This window comes from Pleurodeles waltl, chromosome 6, assembly GCF_031143425.1.
Source record: "Pleurodeles waltl isolate 20211129_DDA chromosome 6, aPleWal1.hap1.20221129, whole genome shotgun sequence".
In the NCBI taxonomy this organism is placed as follows: Eukaryota; Metazoa; Chordata; class Amphibia; order Caudata; family Salamandridae; genus Pleurodeles; species Pleurodeles waltl.
In genome coordinates, this window is record NC_090445.1 from 431,828,715 (window position 1) to 431,855,926 (window position 27,212).

The 27,212-nt window shown below is 41.2% G+C and overlaps 2 protein-coding genes across 29 annotated transcripts in view; one reads left to right on the top strand and one right to left on the bottom strand.

Moving 5' to 3' along the window:
- LOC138299844 (zinc finger CCCH domain-containing protein 11A-like) overlaps positions 1–21,189 on the bottom strand; it is a 273,758-nt gene extending 252,569 nt beyond the window's left edge. For 2 of the 10 annotated variants that reach the window (XM_069238458.1, XM_069238462.1), the window contains exons 1-4: positions 20,638–21,186; positions 7,452–7,485; positions 5,448–5,491; positions 4,013–4,204 (exon numbers count right to left, since the gene is read on the bottom strand). In XM_069238458.1, coding sequence (XP_069094559.1) covers positions 4,013–4,066 — 54 coding nt within the window. In that variant the 5' untranslated portion in view covers positions 4,067–4,204; positions 5,448–5,491; positions 7,452–7,485; positions 20,638–21,186. Of the gene's footprint in view, positions 1–4,012; positions 4,205–5,447; positions 5,921–7,451; positions 7,486–20,637 lie in introns of all 10 variants that reach the window. The other 8 variants (XM_069238464.1, XM_069238454.1, XM_069238456.1 and 5 more) reach the window with 8 other exon arrangements.
- A 125-nt stretch (positions 21,190–21,314) lies between these two features.
- The window catches only part of LOC138299845 (zinc finger CCCH domain-containing protein 11A-like), a 67,194-nt gene continuing 61,296 nt past the window's right edge, over positions 21,315–27,212 (top strand). For all 19 annotated transcript variants that reach the window (XM_069238467.1, XM_069238465.1, XM_069238466.1 and 16 more), the window contains exon 1: positions 21,315–21,501. The gene's annotated coding sequence lies outside the window, so the exon portion shown is untranslated. The remainder of the gene's footprint in view (positions 21,502–27,212) is intronic.

The following is a 27,212-nucleotide window of genomic DNA, read 5'->3' on the forward strand; positions in this document are numbered from 1 at the left end:
TCCTTCAGTGCAGCTTATCTTGACGATATTGCTGTCTTTAGCTCCAACTGGCAGGATCACCTGGTCCACCTGAAGAAGGTTTTGAAGGCTCTGCAATCAGCAGGCCTCTCTATCAAGGCATCCAAATGCCAGATAGGGCAGGGAACTGTGGTTTACTTGGGACACCTTGTAGGTGGAGGCCAAGTTCAGCCACTCCAGCCTAAGATCCAGACTATTCTGGACTGGGCAGCTCCAAAAACCCAGACTCAAGTCAGGGCATTCCTTGGCTTGACTGGGTACTATAGGAGGTTTGTGAAGGGATATGGATCCATTGTGACAGCCCTCACAGAACTCACCTCCAAGAAAATGCCCAAGAAGGTAAACTGGACTGTAGAATGCCAACAGGCCTTTGACACCCTGAAACAAGCAATGTGCACAGCACCAGTTCTAAAAGCTCCAGATTACTCCAAGCAGTTCATTGTGCAGACAGATGCCTCTGAACATGGGATAGGGGCAGTTTTGTCCCAAACAAATGATGATGGCCTTGACCAGCCTGTTGCTTTCATTAGCAGGAGGTTACTCCCCAGGGAGCAGCGTTGGAGTGCCATTGAGAGGGAGGCCTTTGCTGTGGTTTGGTCCCTGAAGAAGCTGAGACCATACCTCTTTGGTACTCACTTTGTAGTTCAAACTGACCACAGACCTCTCAGATGGCTGATGCAAATGAAAGGTGAAAATCCAAAACTGTTGAGGTGGTCCATCTCCCTACAGGGAATGGACTTTATAGTGGAACACAGACCTGGGACTGCCCATGCCAATGCAGATGGCCTTTCCAGGTTCTTCCACTTAGAAAATGAAGACTCTCTTGGGAAAGGTTAGTCTCATCCTCTTTTGTTTTTGGGGGGGGGGGGGGGGGGGGGAGTTGTGTAAGGAAATGCCTCCTTGGCATGGTTACTCCCTGACTTTTTGCCTTTGCTGATGCTATGTTTTGAATTGAAAGTGTGCTGAGGCCTGCTAACCAGGCCCCAGCACCAGTGTTCTTTCCCTAACCTGTACTTTTGTATCCACAATTGGCACACCCCGGCATCCAGGTAAGTCCCTTGTAACTGGTACCTCTGGTACCAAGGGCCCTGATGCCAGGGAAGGTCTCTAAGGGCTGCAGCATGTCTTATGCCACCCTGGAGACCCCTCACTCAGCACAGACACACTGCTTGCCAGCTTGTGTGTGCTGGTGAGAACAAAACGAGTAAGTCGACATGGCACTCCCCTCAGGGTGCCATGCCAACCTCACACTGCCTATGCAGTATAGATAAGTCACCCCTCTAGCAGGCCTTACAGCCCTAAGGCAGGGTGCACTATACCATAGGTGAGGGCACCAGTGCATGAGCACTGTGCCCCTACAGTGTCTAAGCCAAACCTTAGACATTGTAAGTGCAGGGTAGCCATAAGAGTATATGGTCTGGGAGTCTGTCAAACATGAACTCCACAGCACCATAATGGCTACTCTGAAAACTGGGAAGTTTGGTATCAAACTTCTCAGCACAATAAATGCACACTGATGCCAGTGTACATTTTATTGTGAGATACACCCCAGAGGGCACCTTAGAGGTGCCCCCTGAAACCTTGCCCGACTATCTGTGTAGGCTGACTGGTTCCAGCAGCCTGCCACAACCGAGACATGTTGCTGGCCCCATGGGGAGAGTGCCTTTGTCACTCTGAGGCCAGTAACAAAGCCTGCACTGGGTGGAGATGCTAACACCTCCCCCAGGCAGGAGCTGTAACACCTGGCGGTGAGCCTCAAAGGCTCACCCCCTTTGTTCCAGCACCGCAGGGCACTCCAGCTAGTGGAGTTGCCCGCCCCCTCCGGCCACGGCCCCACTTTTGGCGGCAAGGCCGGAGAAAATAATGAGAATAACAAGGAGGAGTCACTGGCCAGTCAGGACAGCCCCTAAGGTGTCCTGAGCTGAAGTGACTCTAACTTTTAGAAATCCTCCATCTTGCAGATGGAGGATTCCCCCAATAGGGATAGGATTGTGACCCCCTCCCCTTGGGAGGAGGCACAAAGAGGGTGTACCCACCCTCAGGGCTAGTAGCCATTGGCTACTAACCCCCCAGACCTAAACACGCCCTTAAATTTAGTATTTAAGGGCTTCCCTGAACCTAAGAATTTAGATTCCTGCAACTTACGAAGAAGAGGACTGCTGAGCTGAAAAACCCCTGCAGAGAAGAAGAAGACACCAACTGCTTTGGCCCCAGCCCTAACGGCCTGTCTCCCTCCTTCAGAAGAAACCTGCTCCAGCGACGCTTTCCCCAGGACCAGCGACCTCTGAATCCTCAGAGGACTGCCCTGCTTCCAAAAGACCAAGAAACTCCCGAGGACAGCGGCCCTGTTCAACAAAGACTGCAACTTTGTTTCCAGAGGAGCAGATTTAAAGACCCCTGCAATCCCCGCAAGAAGCGTGAGACTTGCAACACTGCACCCGGCGACCCCGACTCGACTGGTGGAGAAATAACGCTACAGGGAGGACCCCCAGGCAACTCCAAGACTGTGAGTAACCAAAGTTGTCCCCCCTGAACCCCCACAGCGACGCCTGCAGAGGGAATCCCGAGGCTCCCCCTGACCGCGACTGCCTGACTCTAAAATCCAGACGGCTGGAAAAGACCCTGCACCCGCAGCCCCCAGCACCTGAAGGATCGGAACTCCAGTGCAGGAGTGACCCCCAGGAGGCCCTCTCCCTTGCCCAGGTGGTGGCTACCCCGAGGAGCCCCCCCCTTGCCTGCCTGCACCGCTGAAGAGACCCCTTGGTCTCCCATTGATTCCTATTACAAACCCGACGCTTGTTTGCACACTGCACCCGGCCGCCCCCGTGCTGCTGAGGGTGTACTTTGTGTGTGGACTTGTGTCCCCCCCGGTGCCCTACAAAACCACCCTGGTCTGCCCTTCGAAGACGCGGGTACTTACCTGCTGGCAGACTGGAACCGGGGCACCCCCTTCTCCATTGAAGCCTATGTGTTTTGGGCACCACTTTGAACTCTGCACCTGACCGGCCCTGAGCTGCTGGTGTGGTGACTTTGGGGTTGCTCTGAACCCCCAACGGTGGGCTACCTTGGACCCAAACTTGAACCCCGTAGGTGGTTTACTTACCTGCAAGAACTAACAATTACTTACCTCCCCTAGGAACTGTGAAAATTGCACTGTCTAGTTTTAAAATAGCTATATGTGTTTTATTTGAAAAGTATATATGCTATTGTGATTATTCAAAGTTCCTAAAGTACTTACCTGCAATACCTTTCATGCAAAGTATTACATGTAGAATTTGAACCTGTGGTTCTTAAAATAAACTAAGAAAATATATTTTTCTATACAAAAACCTATTGCCCTGGAATTGTCTCTGAGTGTGTGTTCCTCATTTATTGCCTGTGTGTATGTACAACAAATGCTTAACACTACTCCTTTGATAAGCCTACTGCTCGACCACACTACCACAAAATAGAGCATTAGTATTATCTCTTTTTGCCACTATCTTACCTCTAAGGGGAACCCTTGGACTCTGTGCATACTATTCCTTACTTTGAAATAGTGCATACAGAGCCAACTTCCTACAAAAGTGCACAGAGATTTTTATAATATTGGGCCTTACCCACTTCGATAAAAACTACAACGCTCCATCCAGCCTAGACCGTTGCACTCAGCTACTGCTAATCTTCTGGAGGTTCCCAAATTTAAGAAACCTCATCAGATGGAAGAATGTTTTGAGTAGGCTGCCAAGTCTTTGAACGTCCTACTGATCTCAACTTGCTCCATCAACCTCTGTGCTTTTAGTAAAGCCATGAAAACTTAGCTTTATAATCTCTAGGTCTTTGGACGTCCGGACTGGTTTCTCATAGCCGAGCACCAGGATGCCTTTCTAGGTAACCGTTTGAGCTATATAAATATTTTTAATATTAATAACTTTGCTTGTAGTCAATGTGTAATTGTAACAGTGTTAACAGCAAAAGACTGCAACAGAAGTATGGTTAATCAATAGTGACTCACCTTGGAACAGCTCGAATAGAAGAAGAAATAGCAGTCCTGCCCCGCTTTAGACATGGTGGTGGGATCCACAACTCTTGATTCAGTTCCCCTCAGGAAGCAGATTTCCGTTGTTTGGCACTGGAACAAATCAGTCTTTCACTTGCACAGCACTTCGGATCTTTCTTGGCGTTTGAAAAGCTCAATAAGAGTAGTCTTGCGGATGAGGTGAAGGAGACAAGAAACCAACAGGTAATTGTTGCATCATACTAGGCAAAAAGAACAAATGAAATGTACAAGGAGTGCTGGTATACTAAGAGGGAAATGTGACTCTTTTAGAAATAGGAAAAAAAGAACGATATACAATAATATTTTGAATAAAGGCAAATGGGATGTCTTGTGGGCATAAAAGTTCAGCAGTTTTTGAAACATGTTATTCACATATATAACTGCGGAGTGATGGGTGAAAACCATCAATCACTGCACCTCTTCCAGAAATCAACTATAAAACATATACCCTGCATCAGCGTCTAACTCGGTTGACACTTTTCAGTATCCAACATTCTAGGTTAGAAAAGTTATGGCTGTATGATGCAGGTAACAGGAATTTCCCCAAAAAGTTATTTTGTGCAATCCAGGTCATAAGTCTGAATGTGCAGCAAAATTCCTAAATTCTTCTTTTCTCCTTTCATGATGATATGGGATTCTTCTTTTCTCATTTCATGATGAAATGGGAACGGAGATATAGATATGATGTATGTATGTATATATATATATATATATATATATATATATATATATATATACACACACACACACATACACACACACACACACACACACACATATATCTATATACACACACAAAGGCGACACACTGATATATACGAACACCAATGAATCGCATTCCTCCACAACTCCTTTTTCGTGTATCAGTCATTTCACACACTAACATAACAATGTTAAAAAAAAGTGTGAAATGACATACATGAAAAAAAATGAGAAAATGTTTGCACTTTATCGAGTATAATTGATATCTGTTTGAAATATTGAAATTTCTGCATCTGCGCTTTGACAATTATACATGAATTTATGATGGTAGATTTCATCTGTTAGTGAATATGTGAAGAGCCGGTCTTCTAACAGAGTTTGAGAGTCTGGTCTCTTTTTCTGTCCTTAGTGTAGGGAAGCGATGTTTAAGTAAAGTTGGGCACGAATGTCAAAAATGGCTTGGAAGAAGATCGTGCAGATCGAAATGCGTTGCCAATAAAACATTTTCAGAACTCTGTGGAGGAGTGCGATTCATTGGTGTTCATATATATCAGTTTGGCGCCTTATTTGTATAATAGCGGGCTCCCCTTTTCCCATGTATTGCCCCGGCCCCGCATGCTGGAAGTGACCGGCTTTGGTGAATCTGAGTTTGGAATACACACACCCAACATATATGTGAAATATCTACCTGGGGTCCTAGACGGGACATCAGCAATCCAGGTTTCTCTTTTCCTGTACGAACCATCAAGTGAGAGAGAATTAAAAGACATGGTAGGGAGGAAGGAGAAGAGAGGGGGAGATGTAAAGCCTCCTTCAGCAGGGCCTTGGAACGTCACCTAGCGGCAAGGCTCTCAGCACAGGCCAGTTTTTTTTTGTTTTTTTTTGTTTTTTTAACAGCTTGTACAGTTCATAGGCAACACTGTGTAGTCCATCAGAGGAAGGCGAGGGGGTAGATGGGAAAAAGCATCCGTGTCTGTGCAACTTCACTGCAAGATCAATTTTGGTCTCAAAGTGGTTCCAAAAATATGTTCTGCCTCCCACAGCAAGATATAATTTTACATAAATTTATATTCACTTTTTTTTTTTAATTAAAAAAAAGAAGAACAAAAAAAAGAAAAGAAAAAAGCTGATCCAAATTTCAGATCTTCGAAATTTCTCCACCTAATGAAAAAGAAAAAAACATACCTTCCCCTTTTTTTATTACATGTTAGTTAATAGCCAATATGGGTTGACAAAATGTACATTTCAATTCAGAGGTGGACATCTACATTGAAAACATTAAATTTCAAATGCTAGAGATCATAAGTGGCACATTTCAGACCAAAAAGCAGCAGGAGTATCCAAACCAGTGTGTTAGCTTGGCCAACAGACAAATCAAAGACAACGGATAGTTCAAAAAAAATTATAACGATTCATCACTTCTGTGATAAATGTTTTTAAAAAGCACGTCTTCCTTTATAAAAGACGAAAAAATACCAGGGTGAACCTCCTCATCAGAAAATCGGATGTGTTTAAAGAAACCTGGCATCAAACGCAGCACAACCACATTAAAGTGCATGGACAAGAGGTTACAATAGTTGGTGTGCAATGCACTAATTCAAAGAAATATGAAACCGTGAAGATGAAAACTAAGTAAAAAAAATGTAAAAAGGGGATAGAACATAGCATGGTTGATAAGAAAAATAGTCGCCTTCAAGGACAGAATTTTTTTGGCTTTGCTGCTGCTTTCTGATTTGATGGCAAGATGGGAGCACAGATAAACCAAATATCCCTCAGAACACATTCCACAGAGAACCTGTGCCCCCCCCCCCCCCACACAACCGCTAAACACGTCTCCAGTAACGGAGCTCATGGACCAACCCTCCAGGCATACACCGAGACTTGAGTGCACAAGGGCTGTTCACGGCTGAACCCGGGGAGAGACACTGTAAACTGGCAGGCATCTTTGCAGACTCGCACTTCAACTCACGTTTTCGGAGAAGGACACATAAATGTTGACAGGCACAAACTTCTGTTAGAAGGATATACCAGGTACCAGACAGCTGACAATATTGTAGTAAGAGGCAGGCATACGCATGATGTAAAGGAACAGATGTGCATCAGCCGACATCATTCCAGACTTAAAGAAATAACTTAATGTCATACAGAGCCAACAAAGATCTGCTGGGCATTTAGTGGGTGTTTTTATTGTATCATGCTTTAATTTTGACATTTTAATATCCCAATATTAAAGTGGCCATCCAGTGAAGAGAAGAAAAAAAAAAAAACGTTCTCTTAATAGATTCGCAGCACCCATTACAATGAGCATTAATCATTCTAGATTATTGAAGACTTCTTCTGGGGTCGTGAGACATACCGTCTCACCATTCACTGGATGGCCTCTTTAAGAGCCAAAGATATGTCTAAGATATGTTCACTATCTTTATCAAGAAATATTTCAGCCTGGCCCCAGAGTAAAGGGGTGGCCCCCGGTTAGTAGAGATCGAGGAGACCCCGAGAAACTGCAAAGACCTTCTGTCCGGCCGAACGGGAAAGCCAAATACAAATGTGTTTCTACTAACAGGCTCAGAGGCACAGGCATTCTCGATTGGTTTCCTCTCGCTGCCCCAGCTGTTCTACACAGACGTAATGCAAGCATCACTCAATATGAGGAAAGGTAGAAAGAAAATGTGTTCGGAACTCCTTTACTCACGGTGAACACGAACTCGCAAGGGACTGCCACGCAGCTAAAAAGAAGAAGAAAAGTACATGTCGTCATTTAAGGAAAATAAACGATCGTCTTAAGAGTACTGCCAGCTCACGTGTACCCCATGTCAAGAGAATTTTCAGACAACTGTTCCAGATAATAGCTATCCCACCACGCTTAAAAAAAAAAAGACCTTTGCGTGATTAATTTTAAGCATTACAAAGGCTAAAAAAAATACACTGAAACCATTGGCCTTAAATTACAAAAAATAAATTCAGATCTGTCACACGAACAGATGCAGTATTCCACAACAGACAAATACAATAAAAGCACAAAATAAATAAACATTATAAAGATTCGCAAGCAATGACTGTGTCACAGCCTGTGTAATCGGGCTCCGAACACTTAAGCTACATCTTTGAAGTTAAGGATTATGGCATCAATGAAAGAGTTGGGCTACACTTGAAAACATTTGGACAGGCCAACACAAAATTATGAACTTTTACAATCGACAAAATCCATCAATTAAAACAAAAAAGTGTGCACTGAACATTCTCAAACATACAATTATCGATTCTACATTGTCCTGATGCCCAAACAAACCGATATGGGCTTCAATAAACATCTGCGAGAATAAATCACACTCTGACAAATAGAATGAACCTGTGGAAGAGAATTCTCTTAAACCGAAAAAAAACCATAGCAACTTATCACCTCCTCCTTTCCAGACAGATGTAAAACTCATTAATAGAAATAGGCCAAATCAAAGTCTGAAGCTTATGCTTTGAGCCTCATGCTTCTACTGCAGAGACAATTAAGGATCTGAAATATCCGCATTTGCTTTGTAGTATAAAATATTATCATCGATATCTGTTTTTTCTGGTCAGTCAGCAAATAACTTCCATTATATGAGATTTTTCTTGTTTAATATACAATACTTCAACTTGAGGAAGTGCTAACTACATATTCCAATTCACCATGCTGACAATTATAGCTCAATGATTCCAGCTATACCTTCCATGGAGAGACATACAGCCGCCTAAGTATTAATTTCGTCCAAAATTAAGTTTTTAGTGGGACTTCAAGTGCAGACCTAAGCCTTTAACAAACAATGGTAAAGTTGTGAAGCAGACCTCAAAATTACTGACTCGTTTAGACAGACTGACTTATTTAAACAAACCTGAGCCTGCTCTCTGCTATCGGACAGCCCAGACAAAGTTCCATATACTCAGCATTGAACAACGTTAGCCCAATGGAGCAGGTTCCCATTAAAGGAAATTAACCCATCATGGAAAGGTTGCTTGGGCTTAGCAGCCACGACACTTAAAAAGGGGCTTAAAAAAGGTCCCTAGATCTTCTTCCTCAAATGTAAGATAGAAGAGCCAAGGACTAGTACCTTAAAACTAAATGTGAAGTGACGTAATGTAATGTAGCTCCTCCTCCACTCAAAACAAAGCACACCCCCCCACTGCAACTTAGAATTATCCAAAAACAACTGCCCATTTTTTTGTAACTGTTTTGACAATTTCCTAAAACAGACACATCTTTGTTTTTTCTTTGCTAACTACTAATGTATTAGAGCAATGAAATACTTTGAACACATAAAGTAATATTTGCAGAGCGATGTAGTTTGATCCAAAACGACCGTGCTGCCTGAACATTGAAACAAAAGGTAGAGAAAGGCAATCAAATTTCGGAGGGAACACATTTCTCTAACTCATGGTTTTCTATGTGTATAATAGACAGCATGGGTGCCCCTCTGCTTTAGACCTTTGTAAACAGACTTTTTCTGAAGTGATATCCGAGTGATCTATTTTAATTTAAACCCTATTGCCTTCGCAGCGAGTCCGGGACACCACAACCAGTCAGTCTCGAAGATAGGTAGTCATGATCAGCTCTGTGAAATGCAGTCTGAAATTAGATAAATGCTGCTCAAAATAGGTGTTGCATAGATTATCAATTCTGACAATGAAATTAGTTTATCTAAGTGAAGGGCGCAAGAGACCACTCCAGAATGCACATTTAATAACTGCGAACATTTTGTTGCGTAAAACTAATTATTTTTAGTAATTTACTGAGTGAATTGCCTTTCTGCAATTATCAGCTGTCAGATCAGCAACAGGGTGGTACGACCACTAATAATAGTTCTTCGTACACTGATAAATAATCTACGTTCTTGAATGAGAGCCGTCCAAAACTGCGAGTTTGCTTTCAAGGAATGTGACATGCAAACTTTTCAATGCTTTGTGCATGAAATACCCTTCCAACTTTCGACCCTTTCTGTCCGAGAACCTGATATTCAGCCGCCATTTAAGAGCTTGCATGCCACAGAAAAACAGCTTTCGCACGTGTGGCGCTTAGTAGGGTTTGTTTACTAGCAATTAATTTTTGTGTGTGTTTTACACTGCCATCACTGAACTCGAGTGAGTTATTCAGAGAGGACGTGATTTAGCCTATTTATATTGTGCAAACCACGGTCGTCTGGCACCTCAATATCAGATGTCATGATTATCCAACTGTGACACTTTTTATCGGTCTACGGAAGATAAGCTAAGTGCGTCTTTCAAGGATTCAAACTGGTAAGCACACTATCAGACAGATACACTGGCGCTTTAAAGTTTGAGTTCGCAGGGTATCAGTTTATTGAGTTTCGCTTAAGATGTGCTTGCAAAAGCTCTAATTAAAGAAAAAATAATATAGATAAGGTATCCACGACACACCACTGACAAAGCCAACACATTTGCCATAGGCGAAACCAACTGGTTTTGCCAATGCTTGTTTCTTTTGGAGTAAGCACTCCATAATACTGCATCTGTCTGCAGGCCATCTATTTCGGTCCTGCTCCTTTTCGTGCTGCAAACACTGTGGCAGAGAGAGTGTATTCTCAAGAGGTGCATTCTCGTTATATTTTTCTGAATTTTGATGTATGACAGACATGTCCTTTCCCTGTCCTATTGGAGCTCTGATTTGACATGGAGGTCCAACTTCGATCAGAGTTGGACCTGTCTCCGGTAGGCCTGTTTGGATTTAGTTTTTGTTAAGTGCAGGACGGAGACGAGAATTCGCCTGATGATGCTCAGCCACAGCACCGGAAGTAGCAACACCTCTCCTATGTCCTCGTGCATTCAGAGGTGAGAGCTGAAAAAGGATGATAAGCCAGGCACTGCTGACGCGTTATGCCATTTGAGGATGGGACAAAGACTAGGCTTGGATGAGGACTAGAGGCAGATGGGTCATGTCTCATGTATAAGAAAGGGTATGCTCAAGGCAGAGGAAAAGAAATATTTAGCATTAAAAGTATGACTGCGCTGTATATCAAGCACTTTATCACATCCTTTTTTGTGCTACAATTTACAGTTTATAAAAAGTGCACAAGCTCTAGAAAATGTCAATTTCTTACATGACCAGCTAATCGCTATAGTACTTCAACAATCTGAGCTTTAACATACGAACTGTGCACATTATTGCAGGATCTTTGGTTTACACTTGCACTCAAATACTGTTTCCAGATTGGTACTTATTAAAGACTGAGGATTCAGTATTAACAAGTGCACCAAGAAACAATTGAGATTACCATTGGTGCCTTAAAAAACAATGTGGAAGCAGTAATGAGCATGGAGGCAGCCTGGTCTCAAAACAAAAGCCAGACTCTGGCAGAAGTAGAAAAGAAGTCTCGTACTACACTAGAAACATCTTCCATGGATACTAATTTTAGTAATACAACAAACTCTTCTGAGGCATCCCATGGGGAACGAATACTGCTAGATATAAATAAAAAAAATGGCAATGCAAATGCAAGTCCTCCATTGCTCTCTTAAAAGGATCAGGTGGTGCCAAGAGATACAAAAAGAAAGGAGCTGAAGGGCCACTGAAGAGACCAGAAAGTCACAGATCCGAGAACCGTTAAGCAATGTCAACCTAGAAGAAACGCGGATATTAAATTAAGGAAACATGGAAAGGGAAAATCCTCTCTGAATGGCAATAACAGACTTCCCTACATCGATGAAACAATAAAATCAGCCTAATAGTCTTGACAGACCACAACAATGGACTAATTGAAACAGGGTAAACGTACAACTCTGCTCAGATTCTAAACAAATATCTGCTTCAGAGCAGGCAGAAGATAAAACAGATGCCTGAAAGAGCAAATCCTCAAAGCCATGGAAGACCCGTTAAGTGCCAGCAACACAGAGGCAACCCTGACTTCACGGATTGAGAGTGAAGAGATCACCAAAGACTAAAGCAAATAGCAGAAGTACCCAATAGAAGAAATCGGAAAAACTTTGGCACTGTAAAATAATTCAAATATCCCTGTTCTCCATAGGGATTTACCCATTTCATAGGAGTCTGCCCCTTACAGCCTCACTGCGCTACATTGGGGTGAGGGGCAACTGGATACAAAGGTTTAAAAAAATTTTTTTTTTAAAAAGGGGGATCCTCTAATGGAAGTTAATGGCGCACTAGCACAGGCAAAATCTAGAGAAATGGCAGCTGCTGCAAGCATTAAAAAAAGTATATATGTATAAGATGAGAACAGAATATTCTATGGACTATGCTCTAGATATCGTACCAATCGAAAGAGGAACAATAAAGGGTGAGTGATTCACAATTACTGTGTTCTATAGTCCATTTCGGATGACCCAGCAGCATTCCAGGAGCTTGTATTGACGCTATCGCAATATTGCAGCCCAGTCATTCTATGGTGGAAATGGTCCATCAAGCACTAACACAGGAAGATAGGCATAAGACAGGTGCTTTGGGTAGAGCTAGAATAGCCTGTAAATCTGTTTTCATGAATGTTTAATGAAAGCTATGAACAGGTTGTCTTTATTTGATGTATGGAGAATTCTTAACCGTGGAAGTCCGGATTGACATAATAGATAGAGCTTACAAAATCACCAGATCTCATCTTGAATGTTCCTTCAATTTGAAAAATATTCAGATGATCGAAACTTACATTAAGCCATTAGTATTTTCCAACCATGCTCTGGATATTATTTACAAAACTTTTGAAGACACCAAAAAGTCTTCTGGTCGTTGATAGATTAGGCTAGACTTCTCTTTACTGTCTCATGCTGAATTCAAACAAACTGATTCCAGAGATAAGAAGAACAACAGAAATTGCATTTGTCTTGGAACCATTTAACGTGGTTATTAAGATGCAGGCAACCACGGAACAAATCAGAAGTAACCAAGAGGAACTTGCAAAAACAGAAGAATTACACTGCCAACGTCATAGAAAAGACATTTAACTCTTGGGAGACTTTATAATATCTAGAAAAACACAATATAATCATACACAATTAAATCTTGAAGCAAAACTTTTGAAAAAGATCGACGAACACAGAATCTTTAAATCAGAAAAACTATGAGGATAGTAAAACACAAACCTTTTGCATAGCAAAGTAGAGGGTGGGTGATAACATGGTGATTCAAAAGATTTAGGCATTTAATCACAAAGGCTACATTAGAGGTAAAGTATCTCTAGAAGGATGATCTAAAGATTAGCTCATAAAAGGAACAGAGTGTTTTAGAAAAGCCCCATTCCCCTAAAATTGCCAATTTATGCAGGTAACTCAGCAAGAGATAATTTTGTCCATAAAAGGAAGTCGAGGGAAGATGCTAGGTGAAGATGGCAAACTGTCTGAATGGTATCAAATGAGAAATTGTCCCAATCCCAGCCACATTGTTGAATTCCATCTTCAAGGAGAGTCCATTACCACTTTCATTTAAGGAGGAATTTCTGATTATTTGTATTTAAACCAGGGACCCTGCTCCCCCCCTCCTCTCCCGGAAAGTGGTTCATATTGTGCATTCAACCGTTTCTCAACTTAATTATAAACTCCTAAAGAAAATGTTGTCATTTTGACTGGGGAGGGCGATAGGTGATGTAATGTAGGAAGACTAGGCAGGTGCATCCCTGGGATGCTTTTAGCAACCAATACTCATTATTTGATAGAGGCACGAGAGGTCGCAACAACACAAAATAGACGGTAGCTGTTTTTGTGGACACCAAGAAGGCATCTGATTTGGTGAAATGGGTATCCCTATGAATAGCTTAGGATGAGTTTTGATTGTCTTCCCAGCACACCAAATCACTAGCCTGATTACATGCAGGAGCATCAGCAGTGCTATGCATGAACTGCTTCCAGAAAAATTAGCATCACTGGAGGAACTAGGCTGTGCTGTCCCCTCTCACCTCTTCTTTTTGCTGTACTCCTAAAACTCTCAGTAGCCAAGATGAGAGAGGAAGGATGATATGCCTGGCAGAGTCTGATCTTAACATCGAATGGTCTCTATGCTGATGATGTGGTGCAGTATTTGCCTTCCACTTAGTGAAAAGTAGACACAGGCCCGAGAGGTATGGTTTACTTTGGCTCTGTGTAAGGAAACAAAACTTAGCAATATTTCTAGACAAAGCAGAAGAAAAATATGTTACCCAAGATCTTTAAAAAAAAAAAAAAGGGAAAGAAAACTGACTAGAACAGCTACCTAGTTTTCTATCTGCAGAGACTGCCATGCGAAAATCTAAGCTTAAACTGAAAGTAGGGCTTTCCAAATACGTCAAATATTCATGTAAAATTCCACAGTGGCATTTAAATAACCCAATAACTACAAAACTCCAAAATAAATTAGAAAAGTAGCATCATAGTCATGGCAGGAACAGTATAGCGACTCTGGCATGGTTGAGGAGAAGAGCTTACATCATTCCAGGAGATGAAAGCAGATTACACTCTTCAACTGAGGAGTCATTGGATGAAACTGATAAGGACTGGAGAGAGGCCAGAATCCTCAAAGAGTATGTTGCAAGAAAATTAAAAGATGCCACATCTTTTATCTATACCATCATTTTATTAACCTACCTAGCTATGAGGTGGCTAAAGAGAAATGTGGGTGGGGGAGGGGATAAATTGGGATAGACAAAGAAAAGTGTGAGTGTTTGCATCAATTAATGCATAAAGCTTTAATTGGAGCAAATTTTAACAAATCTGGTACTTGTGTATGTCACTTGCATTGGACCATTGAACGATTCCACAAGGCTTCCCCAGTTCAGGGATGGAGGTCCTTGATGTTTTATTTTTGAAGGCATCTGGGAACATATATGTTTTGACTGCCCTATGCCGCGCCACCTCTGTTTGCAGCTATGGACTTACATAAAAAGCCACAGGACATGCATATTTATTAAGCCTTAGAAGAATTACATCCTTCTGATGCACTGATATAATAAATAAGAAGAAAACAAGGTAGTGAGATAATACCATGATTTAATGGTAAAATAAACTTTGGTAGTAAGAACGTGGTCTATACAACACTAGAAAAAGAAACCCCCTCCCTTCCCAGAAAAAAGAAGCAAACTATATAATGCTGCAGGAGTAACTGTTTTAAAAAAGTCATGACCCGATGAGTGATGGGAACAAACTGGGAACACTGATCAAAATAGACAATTTCAAATCATGCCTCTTGCACCCACCGTCATCGCCCCACTTTCACCCCCCCCCAACCCCCAAAGAAAATAATTACCTATAGGCTTTTTACCCACTCAGGAACGATACCATTGGGACAATATTTATTTTGAATTGGGCATTGAAGGAAATGCAGAACAAAAATATTTCAAAGCAAAAAATCATGAATGAAATTATAGTTTGCTTACTCACAAATTGCTTAACATGCACTACACAACAAAAATGAAAATGTTCATACTTCTCTCAGGCTAGGTCTGGCTGCATACCTACTAGATTCAATAATTATTAAAAGATTACAAGCAAGTCTATTGTCTAATAAAGCTCCAAATCAAAACAAAAGTGTTCCTGTTAAATCACTGGTGTATTAATATGTTTTTGAAGACAGGCATCTTTTCTTTTGTAGTAGGTGCATATGGAGGTTTGACTGCAAAAAGAAAGCCATCAACTGGCAGTGCAGAATGTTTTAGAAAAGTACTCTACCACCAAATGAATAGTACCCGAGTTACCCTCCTACTCTGTCACCAAAGTTGTGAGTATCTTTTACTTAATAAAAGATCCCTCACCCATCAACCTATCTGGCGGCATGCTTCATCGTAAGGGTCCCACCCCAGACACTATGCGCCTCAGGGATGTGCTTTTATCAAGTAAAAGATATTCACAACATTGGAGACAGAGTAGGAGGGTAACTCAGGTGCCATTCATTTGGTGGTACAGTATTGACTTTTGTTTGTTGGTTGTTACTGTGTGGACAAACTGAGCGGGTTCATTTATACCTCTTTTTTGTTGGTATATGTTTTAGAAAAGTGTCAAAGGAAGGAAACATGTAAGCAGCGCGAGTACAGGATTTTTACCAATCCTTCATTGACCACGTACGGTCATCGTCAAATAAGGTACAGTCTTGTCTGCCAACACTTTCACTACAAAAACAATCGAACTGGGCACTGCAAACTCAAGTGCCACCCCAAAGTCTCTTCAACATGCTGAAAAATCAAGAACAAGAAAGTAAAGCCAATAAATCATCTTTCAGATTTATAAGTCAGCATGGCCTTAGTCTGAACAAGGAAGAGTAAAGATGATGGGTCAAGTAGCTTGTAGAATTGATCCATTTTGTCTTGTAATATATGAGGATTCCTGAAAAACATTCCAATGGAAACAAAAGTAAGGTATTGCTCCTATAACCAGGATTCACTTAAAGTAGCAATTATCCTCAATAATAACTGGATTTTCCCTCAAATTCAGATTACAAGGTGGCAAGGGCATGTTCTGGTTCTTAAATCCGGTTCTCAATGCGAGCACTCCCTTTTCTCCGTGCAACTATCATCAACTCACCAAGCTGTGGAGGACTGACAGCAGTAATGGCAGCAGGACAGTCTTTTTACATGTCATCATAATTAATCAGGCTTTATTCAGCTTCAATAAAACTATAGCAGCATAACAATAAAATACATACCAAACCAGAAAAATAACCAACAACATTCCTCAGTATAATATTTACACTACTTAAAATATATGAATTCAAAACCAACTACATCCATAGCCTTCTGAATAGTAACAGCCTGGCACAAAATATATTGCTATTGCCCAACAAATGGGTAATGTAAAAGGTTGCTGGAGAAAAATTAGAGCCACCCTACACTGCTGGAAATTAATTCCCTTTAAAAGAGATAATACGAATCACTTCCTCAGTGTAGCATATTTCCAAAAGAACAAAGTGCTTTGTTCTGTATGATAGTCACACAGAAATAACGATAGTGCGACAGACCAGTCATTAATCCTAGGGAAGGTAACAATTGATTAACAGTGAAGCACCAGAACCTAATTAGAACAAATATGTGCTGTGAACATGTTCAAAGTAGAGTTGGAGGCCCTTAACAGTTAACAGCAAATAAAACTGAACTTTCCATAGTCCCTTCCTCTAGCAGGGTCCTGCAGAGATTTGTTTTTTTTCCACTCAGCCTTATTGGTACTAATTAAGGATTCGGAGTTTTGAAAAATTCTGGCTTACCAAGCCTAACAACAACAAAAAAAAGTTCTTAAAATACAGGAGCCATGGAACACCCACAGCTCAGTCCAGCAATATACAATCTGAATCCAAACACCTATTTAGAAGGTCCTCCTCTTGAGCCCAGATCTTATGCTACAGTAATATAGGCTGAATCCTAATTTGATACTCTAAAAAAGGTGTAAATAACTTTACGAAAAACAAATCTGCCACAATTTTCGGGGAACCATAGGTAACCTAAAACAGCTATTTATGGCGTTTTGTAAGCCCGCCACGTCAGTTTACCCCCAGACTCCTTCCCTATGAATCACCTTCGAGACACACTTTGCCTTGTATATGGCATCCATCTTTTTCAGTGGCTCCTGTCATAATTTTGCTGCAAAATTAAATATGGTTATCTCAGATTTTATAATTTTGAGTTCTGTTATGATGTAAACGTGTTATGATGCGATGTATTCTAGAGTGTAAGGTGTTGAATGTCCCAGGGATATCAGTTTACCCTGACATCCTGAAAGGCACATTGAAAGGAACAGATGCCAGGTTGTGTTCTCCAATAAATCTTATTTATCAAAGGAACCTGGGAGAGAGTCTTAATTCGTAACAAGTTTCCTTGCCATTCTAAACTGTTTCCAGGAACCAGACTGTCAAACAGCACCCCAGATACAAAAAGTTTAGTTTGAGATAAGAGTTTCCCCCACCTTGAATTGTCATGACTTATCAAACTTAGGGACACATTTAATGAAAAGGGTTTTGCTCAATTTCAGCCTTAGATCTAAGTCTGCCATAAAATCCACAAAAGCATTAATCAGCCTCTGTAGGCCTACAGCGGTGCAGGACATAAACACAGTCATCAGCATACAGGAGGTGGGAAAAGGGCGATACCCGATCTGTGGTAAATGTCTGGACCATTCATGTAGCACCCTACCCAAATTATTTAAGTATAGGGTGAAGAGAAGCAGCAACAGGACACGTCCCTGTCTCACTCCACCTATATATGCCAAAGTCCGCAGAACATTCACTGTTTATTCCACATCTCACCATGGCACTGTATAAATCTTCCTAAGGAAATGTATTATAAGGGTTTATATCTCCATTTCTCTCAGAATACGCAGAGCTTTATCATGGTCAACACAACTGAAAGCACTTGACAAATCAATAGAGGCCAGGTACATCAGCACCTTCTTTGCCACAGTATACTTTCCAATGAACAAGTTTAGGTTTAAAAATTGTTTCATGGTTCCTACACCCCTATTAAATTCGTATCGTATCTCTGCCATTGCACGCCGATTCTCAACCCAATCCTTTATTCTGACAAGCAAAATTCTTCCCAGAACTTTTATCAATAAATCTAATGGACAGATGGGGTGATAACAGGTACGGTTGCCACGATTGTCCGCCTTGACTATAGACACAATCACAGAAAGTAATCCCAGCACACAGCATTCAATCAGCACATTAGTCAACAGTGGGCCTCTAAGGTTTTTACAGTACCTTCAAAAAAGGTCAATAAGCATACCATCAGGTCGCTGGCCTTTCTACAACGGCAGATGTTATCTCCTGCGGTATAAATACCAAGGTATTAATTAAAATCATTATTGCATATTGTAGCCATACCATGTAGCTCATAAACAGCCTCCACATGCTCCTACTACCGAGCAGAATAAATGCTACTAAAGTGAGTTACCAGAGCATCAGCTGGGACGGTTCTCTCTAGCGACAGGGCTGGATCATCTCTGAAATACAGGTTATTATTCACTTTCAAAAGGAAGCACAATCCCTTTTCTTTACTAGCAGCTAATACTGCTGCTCATGGCCCTTCCTTAATCTCTTTCTTCCTTTGTTTGAAAATGACCTTATGAATCTACATGCAAAATGTTACTTCCTCTATTTCTTGGGCTTTATTAAGAGCCATTTTAATAAACTGCGTGCTTTGGTACAATTAGCACCAAACCACCCATGGGTTTAGGATTCCCTCAGTTCACTGCACACCCAAGTCCCTTTTTGCTGCTGTTGGAAGTTTCTATAAAATGATGTGTATATATATATAAAATCACTTGACTTCCTCGTATCCCACCTGCTCATTTAGGCATGTACACAAAGATGCATTATGTTGTCCTTAATCAGACTCTCCAGATCTATAGAATTCCATCTAAGACTAATACCATTACCTGAGGCAACATTCAAGTTTCCTACGTGAATCTTAGGGCCATTCTGCTGACAGACATCCTGAGATTTAAAAGTAATACTTAGGGCATTATGATCACTAACACAGTTGAAACACGTTTTTGTGTTACAAAGGTGCTCGAATTGCTAGTAATCAGCAAGCAATTAATGATCAAATTAGTACCTCTAGCTGAAAAGCTAAATTCAAAAGAGCAGGCTGGCCAGTGCACTCATTGGCGAAAGCAAAGTTGTATTTGAATAATAAACTGTTAATCCCCTCCCCAAATGGGCCATGCATAAGATGAGATTGGCCCGTGTCTCTACAGCAACGTAACCATATACTTATTTGGCTGGTGACATACATAAATGTGGTTAAAATCTCCACCCGAAAACCACATGCTTTTCCCCTGCAGAAGCAGTACAGACAGATTCAAAATCTTTATCCAGTAGCAGAACTGAAAATATCTTTCTGTATTACTATCATCATACAAATTCAAAACATATGCTATAACTTCTAAACACATCTGATAAAAAGTGGAATCCAAGAGTACCTTAGCCACTGTGAATGGAAATAAAGTTGAGACATAGGTGGCAAAGCCCGCCTCTTAGTTCTGCCCGTGCAAAAGAGGGCTTCAGGTGCATAATATGAACTATAGCCATCTATATGTAGGCTTTTCCAGGACCAAGTCTCCTGTAGGCAATTAAAAAAAGAAACCCAGAAATAAGTCATGAAATTGTGATTCTGCAACGTACTTTTTAAACCAGATGTATCCCAGAATAGACTACTGTCACTATACAAATTACTGGCACTCGTAAGTAGCATTAAAGCCCAATCACTTAGAAGCTGCCTTATTGGTGGTGGAATGTTGGAACGATTTATGCTGCTCTTTTCGCCCTCAGCTGTCCCTTCTATCTTCAGGCAAGATATTAACATAAGGTGGATAATTCCTCCTCTCAACGTGCCCCCTAGCCTTGCTTCAAGTTGCAGTGAGCTGTCCGTAGCACTGCCATTAAAACGTTTAGCAGTCTTAAAAAGCTTTCAGGAGTAAAAACGATTTAGTACAGGTCCATTACATCCTAGGATGGCCAGAGTAGTCGGTGGCATATTTAAAGGATAAGTCGGTTGCCACCCTTTTTACATGACACCTGCCAGGGGCCGTTGTCTACTTCCTTCTACTATTTAGAGTGCCCAGCCCACAAATAACTATATCTTATAGAAAAGCTTCGTTTCCCCCTGCAAGCGCGGGCACATTTTATTTAGACATACAGGACGTATATATATATTTTTTTTTTAATATTTACTCTTAGGCGCCTATTTCACAGATGCTGGCAACTTCACCGGCCTTCAGTACCTCTATGTATACTCCTTCAGTCAATTTCATATATGGTTGAGAACATGAAAAATAATACAACAACGAGAGATATGCGCAGGGAATCACTGAGTCTGGGGTGGGGTGTCCAAGAACCGGTACGAAGAAGCACAACATGAGCCTGTGCTACAAACGCTAATAACCTGTATTTAATCAATTCGTGAATTAAGTCAGTTTCTAAGCGTTTAACTTACCTCCCGTCGGATCTACCGATCGAGGATTTGAAACACCAGCCCCTCTACCTTCTGTTCGACTCTCCAGATCTTCATAAGCTGAAGCCAGCCTGGGCCAATTGGAAACCTGGTTTACACTGACTGACACACAAGTGAACCATACTGATGAAGAGATGGTGGTTACAACGCCCTCCGCAGCCAACAATTGGTTAAAAAAAAGAATAGAATGCGCAACGGAAAAGATTAGTCATATGCCCCGGAAGTGATTCACCGTCCAGGATTGCTCATGGGAAGAAGGAGAAACTATTAGGATTCGCCTCTGTAGGACGCCTAAAGCTGAGACTTCTTATAAAACAATTTAGGGCCATGCAAGCGATATAGCTGATAAACAATATGCGACTGAGCCTGTAGCTCAATATGTATTGCTTTTCCTCAGATAGTTCATGGTCGTTTGGTTTTGACACAGATTGTCCTGTCTTTCGGGGCGCGCGCCTCCTTAAACACAGACTTCGGTATTGATAGTTATGTGTAAAGTTTAATTCTCACCAAACACCAACTGCAGATCGCGGAACATGGGGGAGAATATAAGCCACTAACTAGATAGTGTTCTAATGGCCGACGTAGGTTATCACTTCCGGGTGTTAACCCGGTGGTAATTTCCGGTTATTGCTCCGCTCTAACCAATGGCACGTTGAATGGGAAGGCACAATTAAAAACAAAAAAAAAACTCTTTCTCATATATCCTTTGAGCTTGTCAGTCATTATAACCTAGAGTGCCGATTGGCTCTCGCTGCTTTTAGGTTTTGGAGTACTTTTAGTATATGGAGTAAGACAGATGATTGGGAGGTAGTGGATTTTTTAAGGCGTTCCGTCGGGATATGGGAGGTAAGTTACCTGTTCGATAACCCCTTTGATTGGAGAGTAAGCATATCTTATGTTGTTGGATACTTTGACCTCATGTCATCCTCACGTGCAGCGCATTCGAAAAGCTTACCTGATCTGACGTCAATACTATACTGCTCAACCTATTGAGTTTCACACTACGTTAAAGTCTGATTTTGTATCTGGTGGACTTTTCGATATCAAGGGAGGTAAATATATTTTTATGGTGGTGAAGGTGTTTGCAAAGCAGGTGATTTTTTTTTTTTTTTAGTAAAGTTAATGGAAAACATGTGGCTTGTATGGACGAACGGTGAAATAGATCCTAAGACGTAACCTGTGTACTATCCAGTTGTCTTGTCTTTTAGCCAGCTGCTCCCACGCTTAGTTCATCTCCCTTCGTAATTCCTGCTTTGAGCCACCCTCGCTTTACCTGTTCCACCTCCAGTTTTACATGGTTTTTTTGTGCCCGACACTACCGAAACAGCAGTGTTCACACAGTATGTAGATCCTATGTGACTAGTAGCTGGCGCCCTTTCCTAATGGCTTTTTACGAATATGTGAAAGCAAATATACACAACCAAGATACAGCATTACCTGCATATATAGGCATGTAAATAAAGTGTCTTTAATCAGTCCCTACGTTTTCTTGTAGTTCCCCACTTACAGTGGGAAAAGTTAAACTACTCGTTCCACAGTGGAAAATGTTGTTGGTTAAATGTCTTAACAGTTACTCAATATGAACTTACTTGGTAGCTTTTCAGATTAATGTCACGTGCCCTAGGTAAATGGACAGTACAGTGACGGGAAATATGAGTGGGAGTGTGAAGAGATGGCTTGAGCTGGTACAACATAGTAAAGTTTAAATGGAGTGGTACAATTTGGCCGGTACACAGGCTATACAACCGCAATATATATGGCTGATCATGTAATGTGGGTACTAGGGCATTTAAAGGCACACATTCCCCCATCACTCATAGTGCTACAAGGTGCTATGATTTGCAAATTCTTGCGGTACAAATGACAAAAATATAATTTATAATGGCACACATCATGTCATGCCTTTCCTATGTCTGTATTCCCATGCCCCGGGCCTATTTCTCTTCTTACCACACCCAAATGTTCTCTCCCTTGGTCGTCTTCTATTTCCACTAAGTGACATCTTCTTATCAGATAGCACCCTCAGATATCTCACACTTTGAACACGCAGACTCTCAACCAGAAGCCCCCAGCTCCCACTTTCCAGTCTTGCCCCTTCTCCTACATACCATTCTACCCTTGCTTTTCCCTAAAGTCTTCAGCTCTCCCCTCAGTCGGCTATCCACCCACTTAGTTTTTGCCAGACACCTTCACTCGGGTATTACTACACCATTTTCTTCCCAGCCATACTGCCAGTCTTTTCCACATTCTGTTTTTCTCCACTGCTACTTTATTGTCATTTCCGTGACCCTTCCCCTCATCACACCTGTAATTCCCCACTGCTTTTCTCCAAAAAGTGACTCTCCACCTTCCCACCAGCTCTACTCCATCATTTTTCTCTTAACCGTCTCACGATACCCCTTCACATGTCTCCTCCTCTCCCAATCCCTGCACAAAAGCTGCCTCCACAAAATTTGCCATTTCCTGATATACCTCCTGACTGCCCCTCGAACCTCTTCTACTCCACTATGTACATCACGTCTTACTTCCCCATCATTGGCTGTGTATTCGCACCTCTGTTTTTTATCTTCCCTTTCATTTCCTCATCGCCACACATTTATCATACAAGGCCTTAAATCTACCATCCCACCAGTGACAGTAAATCGCAGACTTCAAAAGTACCATATTAAATCTTTAATACTGTTGACACTGTTACTCTCCATATGGAGGTAAATTCGTTTATCTCCCAGTTAAGCTCGTGGAGTCACCGCTCATCAAATTACATTACATGCTACCACCTCAACCCTCAGTGCACCATACCACTAACCGACACACACCAACCACCCTTTCACTCTTGCACCTAATGACACCACACCAAATGACCCAGCAACACAAATGGAACCAGACTAAAAACACACAGCCACATTCCAGCTAGTTACAACTACGAATACCACTACATAGCTTTTACCAAATCCTTCAACCAATAAGGCTCCATAATTGGCACTCTCGAACGAGGACTTCACAAAATACACTAAATGTCTTACAATTAAGATCTCACCTATTTGTAAATGTAAAATGATGGCATAATGCAAAAGCCTATATAAATCCCCTAAGTCTATCACCAACGCAATTACCTTAGTTGCATTTTCTCCAACTTAATGACCCTAATATTTTTCTCTAGTTTACCTTCGATGCATACATTCCTTTGTAACATGAATATTTATATTGACTCTTCACCTCCCCCGCCCCCCCAACTCAAATTCTGCAACTCTTCATGAAAATAAGTATGACCTCAGCTAGATTTTCTTTGTCTCTGGTATTACCCATTCTACTAGTCATACCTTAGTCAATATATGAAGCAGGGGTGTGCAATTCCTATTGCTCGACGCCCAGGATATATTGTTTGGGGACAAGGACAACACGTTTTCATGTTTATTTTGTACTTTGGACAAGTAGGCCCAACCCCCTGCAGCACAAACCCTTTGGGTGCCAGTTTACAAACCCACATTAAGGAACAGAAAAGGACATTGTCTGCAGCTGCAGTAATATTTGTGCCCATATGCTTACACTGAGCAATCTTGTATCTATGGTTCATTAATGGAAAGCATTTATTATTAGGGTGAGCGCTGTAAATATGTTGTAAGCTCTGACTGCAGTACTGACAGTTGTTCAGTAAAAACATATGTATACGCGTTTGCAAAGTTCAACACTATGAGGATACATGTAATGCTGTCTGATTAGATGCAAATATTTGCAGAAGTTTGAAAACAAGATTGACCATTCTTTGCTTTAAAAATAAAATGTTCACAAAAGAATGCAACTAGGACAAAAAAACGTTTTGCTAAATTACTGTGAAATATTAGGTGCCATTTCATTAATGCATTATTCAGTAAAAGGGTTTGATGAATGCTAATATTTCCCAAAAATATTCATAACAGAAAATCAGTGAAACTAGTTTCAACATGATTATGGGAAAGATGGAAAATAAACAAGCATTGGCAAAGCCAATAGGTTCGACATTGGTGTTCAGTCTTTTGGTTTTGTCAGTACATGTCTTATTTTGACAATTCTTTTGTAAAACTTTACTGTTGTGTGTGTGTGTGTGTGCTGCCAGGTCCTCACGATTGTAACAAACATTGGCAAAAATGTTTTTTGGTCTCAAAAAGCACACATTGCCTCAGTAGTTTCTGCCAATGAACTATGCTGATACGCTCCTTTGTGAAAGAGCAGATTGCTATCACTCACAGTAAAGCCAGTCAATTGATGGAGAGAGAGAGAGAGAGAATTTTAATAAAAGCAAAACTTCTTGGTTAACAGCGGCGCCAGTTAGGGGCCCAGTTGTTGAAGAAAGTCACAAAAGTGCACCCATGGTATATGTCTTTGCATTAGTGTAGATTACCTATTTCATGAACTCACAATAATTTACAGAAGTAGATGAAGAAACTGTACTCCTAGAAAATATTTGTGAACTGTATTTTAGCACAAGCAAATATGCATGTGTACATTTGCTCATGTGAAAATATATTGTTTACAAGTTCACTTTCCCGCCATCCACTTTTTCCCCAACTCTGGAAAAAGTTTTACTTCTGCCCTTGTCAGGAGTAAATTTCCACCCTTTCTCAGCATGGGAAAAGATTAGAGAAGAACTAGTGAAAACCCATAAAACATGCAGGTTAGTAGGTTTGCACATGCTCAAAAGGGCATTCCAACCCTGGAACATTTACTCACCACTGACTCCAACCTAACTGGGTAGATCTGCGGAAAAGTGGTAAAATAAGGAAGTCGCTAGTATTCAATCCCGACTATAGTATTAGCACTGGCATAATCAGAGAGGCTATTTTCTGTGCTCTTAAATAATGAGATTGTTGCCAAAATGTGTTGGCTCTCTACATGGCACCAAAGAGACAGGTCAGTTTTTCTTTTTTATAGGAAGAGCAGATTTATGAAGGAACATGTCCTGTGGAAAAGTAGATATTTTATTAAATTCCCCATCCCTGCGTAGTTCTAATGATCAGACTAGGTGAACTTTGGATGACCATTTCCCTGAAAATGTTTCATTTAAGATCAAAAAGGCTGCAGTTAATTACCGAGGCTTCATGTAGCAGCCTGTTAGTTCATGTCTTCATGAGATTACTCACATGGAAAATTGAGCTAAAAATTGTTACCCATATGAAAGATGGGTCTCAGGAGATAAAGGGAACTCATCATATTTGGAAAGGAGACAAGGAAAAATATGAAAATGCCTTCTCACGATCTCCTCCTTCAATTGCTATCTTGCATGCATGGAACCCTTTTCTTCTCCCCCGCCACTCGAGCAACCTCAACTGCACATCATCTTGAGTGACCGAGTGCTGAAGCACGTGGCCGCAGCTGCTGTTAATGCAGTAAAGCAGTGTCACTTACCTAGTCCCCTAACATCCCTGCACCTCCTCCTGCTCCTGTGAATTTTGACATCATGCTTTCATTGCAACTCAAAAAATGTGAGATTGCTGGAACACAACAAATGAAATGAAACTTGGAGAACAGGTGTATGAAGGAACCTTGCACAGCAGCTGCATGTGCTGTGCCTCTTGTGAGTTAGGAAAGTTTTTGGGCAACTGCCCATGGTGTATTATGATCTTTCTGAGCTGGGTAAGCTTACCCTGCTAATGCTTTTGTGGTAGCTTTTGTGTGTGTAAAAAAAGCATAGGGAGTTAATATCTACACATGTGAGAAAATCTTGTACAACTGCTTAAAACATGAGTACGCTCTATCACCAAACAAAAGCCCAAACGATTGCCGAACCCGTTGAGTCTTTTTTTTTTCCTTTCATCCAGCTGCTGTTCGCAGTAATATGACGTGACTGCTTCCTTTAATTGTACTGTTGCAGTTGTAGTTCTTACTTTAAAAACAGTTTTTTATATTGACCTGGTGACTCTTTTTGGACCTACTGGTAAAAAGTTTGCAAGTATTCTGGTGTACTAATCTTGCTTCGGTTGGATTCCACGTTACCACTCAGTCTCTTCCAGAACTCTCAGCAAGGGATTCAGCTTCCTGCAGCTGTAGAGTTAGAATTGAGAGCAGGGCAGAGAGCTGTCATCCCGAGGACGATTGCTCTGATGTGTGTATTACTTTTTACCAGCCCTGTTCTGCATACTGAGTGTGAAAGCAATTCTTCACACTAAAAGTAATGTGAAGAACAATCCAATGATTGTATATTGTTTCAGCTTCTGCCATACAATAATGAATAAAACAATCAATAAATACATTAAATCCCATAAATCAGCAATCTCCTGTCAATCACTTGGCCTATAAAATACTAACAGTAGCGCCCATGTGACCAGCAGCAACCGGTAAACATCCCCACAAAGTGTAAGTCCATAAACATTAATGGGGAGCGTAAGCACCCTGATATTGACAGCAGCTTTCTGTCATACAATAATGAATAAAGCAGTCAACAAATAAATAAAACATAAATCTTCTATCAGACATCCCCAGAAAGTGCAAGTGCATAAACAATGAGGAGAATAAGCACTATGATATTTACAGCTGGGTACATTCCTGTTAGAACCTGATCAGATTTCTGAAGCGGCTTGCAG